Genomic DNA, 5238 nt, shown 5'->3' on the forward strand with positions numbered 1-5238 from the left:
AATAGATATAGAAGCTTTCAACAATATTTAAAAAAAATAGTTCCTGAAAAGCATGTTTATAATTGTAGCTTTAAGCTCATTATAGTTCTAACATTTATTTCAAATAAGAATTTAAGAAATTGCTAGCATTCATTTCAATGGAGACAAACTAATAAAGGCTACCTTAACCATATCTATTGTAAAAATAAATTATAATGTTTATCCTATCCATTAGTAAGAGGCGCAATAGATATAAAAACTTTCCTATAAGAATCTATTCAAAGATGAAAAAAGTTCTTGAAAAGAATGTTTATGTTTGTAAAAGGAAACAACTCATTGAAAATAGAAAGGTACATTTTTTAATTGTAGCTTTAAATGTTTTTTATAAAATAGAACTTGAACTGATTATAATTTCTAACATTTGTTTCAAATAAGAATTTAAGAATTTGCTATTATCATAATTTCTAACATTTATTTCAATGAAGACCTTGAACATTTTTACCAATATTCAACTCTAATGCAAATAACAAATAACAAATAATATGTTGTAGCTAATTCTCTCTGAACATAGGTGATTATGGATAGTGTTCATTGAGTGTAGAAAGATTTTCTTGGACATAATCTTAATTTTTTTAAGATATTATAGAAAAAAATTAGTTAAATATCCCCAAAATAACAGATCTTATCTGAAAATATTGATCAACTTTAAATACATCTATAGAAAAATCAATACAGTTTATTTAAAACCTTTCTATGTCAACAAAGACAAACTCTACTCTTGTTCTGGCAATAAACTAAATCATATCCAAGTGAAAATCCCTTGTGGTTCAGTGTGAATCTCCAAGCCTTCTTTTGTTGAAAGAAACAAAAGAACTTTGCCATACCTGCAAAAGAGATATAAATCTTATGTGAGTTCGTAAGAAATTTCAGATCACAATAAGGGTTTTAGCAATGAACTTAAAATTTAATTACTTAGAAGCATATTAGAAAATAATGGAAAATTTCAAGCTTTAATTTTAGCAAATTCCTTCAAATCTAAATCTCTAGCAAAACCATGGAAGAAAGGTGTGAGAAAAGAAAATAGATGCAAATGGAAACTTAAAATGAAAACAACATGATTCAATTTTTCTCCCATCAACGGCGATGACTTTCTTCCCTGATTTTCAAAGCAGACCAACCCACCTTTTTTTAAAATCTCTGTTCTCACAGATTTTACAAAATTTTGTAAGGGTTCATCTAGGATGAACTTGGTTTAGATTCTACAGAATTTGAATCAAATAACAACACTTAGTGTAATCTTCCAACCTGGAAGCCAAATTGGGTATTGAAGAGACAGTGTAGAAATCAGAATAAAAAATAGTCTTATGGGGCAAAAAAACTGCCAAATCACTCAAGTGTTTCTTTGGAATATTTCCCAATGCCAATCAAATTGGATTATCAAAATTTAATATTAGCTGTTCTGAAGTGCATACAATCGTGGCCCTGTGATCAAGCGTAACCAAATAATTTTCACTATACTTACTACAATTTATTGTCATAGTTACAAGTCAAAAAAAGCAAGGATCCAACTCATGCAACTTGTTGAACTCAAAGATATCATCAACTACCTGGGTTTGAATCATCCAATACATTGCAATGTAGGAATAAGTAAGAAATTCCAGTTATAGAATAAATAGGATTAAGATAATCAAATTTAGTAATCTAAATCCAAAGAATCAATAGGATGAATATAATCAAAATTGGTAATCTAAATCTAACACATACAAATTACAGAGTATGAAAACACAAAGAAAAAATATACTTAATTTTTGCAATACGAGTCTACCATAGTCGTACAATAGAACTTTCAGATTTCAATCCCTCCCACAAATTTCTTATATGTTTTTTTCCCGTAGGAGAAAAATGCACGCCTTCATGGATTCCTTCTTCCACAGTTTCGTCTTCTTCTACCTAACGTAGTCTCGTCCAAAGAATAGATTTGATTCATTAGAAGTGGAAAATACTATATGTTTAGGGTTTAGTTTAGGGGATTTACTGTATCAGTTCATTAATTTACTCGATCTTAAGTGAAAGTAAAAAACATATAAACCCATTAACAGCATAGCAGATTTGAGGGTTTGTTGGAAATCGAAGAGCACCTGAAATATCTTCAGCTCTAGGGAAATGCGCACAAAGATCTGCAAGAACAATCGATGCCCGGGGTTTGAACCAAACACCTGCGCAAGCAAGATTATGAAATCAAATAAAGAAACAGAAGGATATCGAAGCAAATTGTGAAATGTAGCTCACGGATAATAGAATCAATGTCGAATGGTGTAGATTGCACAATCAAAGTGGGTATGAATGAAGGAAGAGAGGAGAATGCGTCTGAATGTAAACGGATATAACAGTCCTCACAAGCAGATATAAACACCATTAAAAATAAACAAGAGGAAACCAATTGTTTCGTCTTCATTAATGATTGTAACTGCCTCTTCCATTTTCTGTGACTGCCAGGCAATCTTTATTATGTACATGGATAGACAATCTCCACCCCCACTGCCACTATAGGGACGCCTCTCGGCGTAATTATTAAATTCAGTTTTGAATATTAAAGAAGGCAAGATTACCACATAGAAGTAGTTGGGAGGGGGTGACCACCATGAAGGTGACACACCCCACTCCTAAGGGGAGTATGGATTAATTAAACATTTTTAACTACCCAAATTAAAAAACATGTGATCTTTGACTCAAAATTTTCACTTTTTCAAGGATCCCAGAAAAAACTAATTTCATTACATTCTTTTCTTTTTGTTGAAAATAAAGGGGCCAATAATTTTAGAAAAACATTATTATTTATCAACAAACTTGGAATAAATATTTTGGCACATGTTTTTTTATTTGGATTGTTGCCTATAAATATGGATATGGATAATCATATCAATAAATACATTTACTCCTTTCCTTCTTATAAATTTGGGGAATTTTGGAGGAAGAGGACACTTACTTTGTTGTTGGGGGAAATTTTAGGAAAGGAGAGTTAGTTTTGTCTTGCAAAGGAAATTAGTTAGTTTGGTGTACTCTCTTTCGTAGTAATGATAGATAAGAGAGCTTTTTGCATTCGTTTTGTCTACTTGAGAAGTTTGGGAGGGCTATTGAAGGAGCTTACTTTGTGAAGGATTCAAAGGCTCACTTCTTCTCTTGTCTCAAGTTCTTCAAAGCATTATCTAGGCTTGTTCTCCATCCGCTTGAAAGTCGTTTTCTTCATTTTAATAATTTGGTTGCACATTATATGCAAAGGAAATGCATCTTTTTTATTGAAATACTTGTATGATAATATGGAAAAACTTGTTGGGTTTAGATATTATTGTAGTATCGGTATGAATATTAGCTTGATATGCATGTGGAATCATGTATGTGTTCCTTCTATTGCATGATATCTGTATATTATTCTATGTGAGTTAAAGAACATAAGAGTTGTTCTCTTGAGAAAGAAAAATATTTTTTTATTGATGAACATTGGATAAGTATCATGATAATATATTTTAGATGCATATATACTCCATAAATTATGGTCTAATTATGTCACGTGCCATCTATATTTAATTGTAATTATTAAATTAGGAAAATTATTTATATTTTATGTTATATTGATGAAATGGAAAAAGAAAAAGAAATTGAAATTGAATTAGATGGATAATGAAATGAAATGGAAATTTAAATGCAAATGAAAGATTTAAATTGTTTTATTGTGAAATTGGGGATTGCCATTGCTAATGAACAATTGAGTGCAAGTGAATGCAGGAACAGGTGAACGTGGATGAAGGCAAGAACTTGGTTCAGGTAGCGTTGTATTAGTTTTTCGAATTCGGTATCGAGATGAAATCTCACACGTCACATTAGAATTCATAGATTGCATCTTGTAAAGATGGATGATTTAAATGACTTTAATTGGAGTGTTTGTTTAAATTTAAATGGTGAATTTCGTACTGATTGATCATAATTGATGTTATTGATTTAAAGAAAGAATGATTTGAATGCTTTTAAATGAATACATAATTTTGATGATTGTTTTATATGCATTGTATGTGCAGATGATGTATAGATTTCTACATGAGAAAAGAAATGGAATACCATGATTATATTCCTTCATTTTGGAGTTTAATTATTGACATATACATATGTCAATAATATACACAGTCGACAAGGTTGTTATAACCAAATTGCAGTCAATGCAGTCATGGCAAAGTTTTGAGAGTTGTATGCAATGCGTGGGGGGGGAGGAGGGCGTAAGCTTGGAACATGTCAGCCACTATTGTTAACAACAGTAGAACCCATAGTTAGACTTGCATGACCCAAAATTGGGTGATTAAGAAGCCATAGAGGAGGGCAACATGCCTCTCTCAGGCCCTTGAACAGATGCAAACCTCAATTAAATAGTAAATACACTATGAGTAATGCCACGAAGTCAGGAAGTGAACCAACGCCTTGCAGCATATAGGTAAAAAACATGGTCATTATTTGGGGAGAGCAGAAAAAGATAAGGAGAATACTCTAAAAACTCTTAGAGGAATTGGGAGAAAATACCAGTTAGAGGAGGAAAAGGAAATTGATTTCATCCACAGGTCATTGTTGATTCAAAATCACGAATCGAATACAGAGGTCGACAAGATTTATTAATTATATTAGAATTTAGAAATCTCTTTGTAGAATGTAATCCTTTGTTGGAATCGTATCTTCTCAGTCTTCCTTGAATTTAATCTCAGTCAAAATTGTATTCTTGTAGATCAAATGTCTATTTCTTTTAAATATGAATTCTTTGTTGATTTTGAAAACAAGGACTATCAAAAATTAAATTCTCTGTTATCTTTCTTTTGCTGAAAATTGAACCAAAACGTGATAAACTTCTCATATATATATATATATATATATATATATATATATATGAACATATGTATATAAATATACCTACACATATGTACAAAAAACTAGGAAACTGATTCTTTCTTTTAAATTGAATGGAAATACACTTTCAGATTTTGCAAAAATTAGAAGAAGATGAAAACATTTCCAGATTGCATCTCCTTTCAACTGTCTTTTATTTATCGATGTTATGTATTTGATCTCTATAAGATTTGTTTTCAGATATGCTGATATTCGCAATGAATAATCACAGCTTAACATATGTGTGTATGTAAGTATATATATAGATATACATATATATATAAATATACATACATATGCATATATATACATACATACATACATACATACATATGC

At 30.6% G+C, this 5238-nt stretch overlaps 1 protein-coding gene across 2 annotated transcripts; it reads right to left on the bottom strand.

Moving 5' to 3' along the window:
- Positions 1-651: 651 nt before the first annotated feature.
- Positions 652-2527, bottom strand: LOC131035780 (uncharacterized). 2 transcript variants are annotated; one of them, XM_057967519.2, is made up of 3 exons: positions 2377-2527; positions 2118-2195; positions 652-863 (listed from the first exon to the last, which is right to left on the bottom strand). In XM_057967519.2, exons 1-3 carry the CDS (start codon positions 2432-2434, stop codon positions 736-738), a joined length of 264 nt encoding a protein of 87 aa, XP_057823502.1. In that variant the 5' UTR covers positions 2435-2527; the 3' UTR covers positions 652-735. The 2 variants fall into 2 exon arrangements, with proteins under 2 accessions (XP_057823502.1, XP_057823501.1); XM_057967518.2 differs by having other exon boundaries at positions 2269-2527.
- Between the last annotated feature and the right edge of the window lie 2711 nt (positions 2528-5238).

This window comes from Cryptomeria japonica, chromosome 5 (genome assembly GCF_030272615.1).
Source record: "Cryptomeria japonica chromosome 5, Sugi_1.0, whole genome shotgun sequence".
Classification (NCBI taxonomy): domain Eukaryota; kingdom Viridiplantae; phylum Streptophyta; class Pinopsida; order Cupressales; family Cupressaceae; genus Cryptomeria; species Cryptomeria japonica.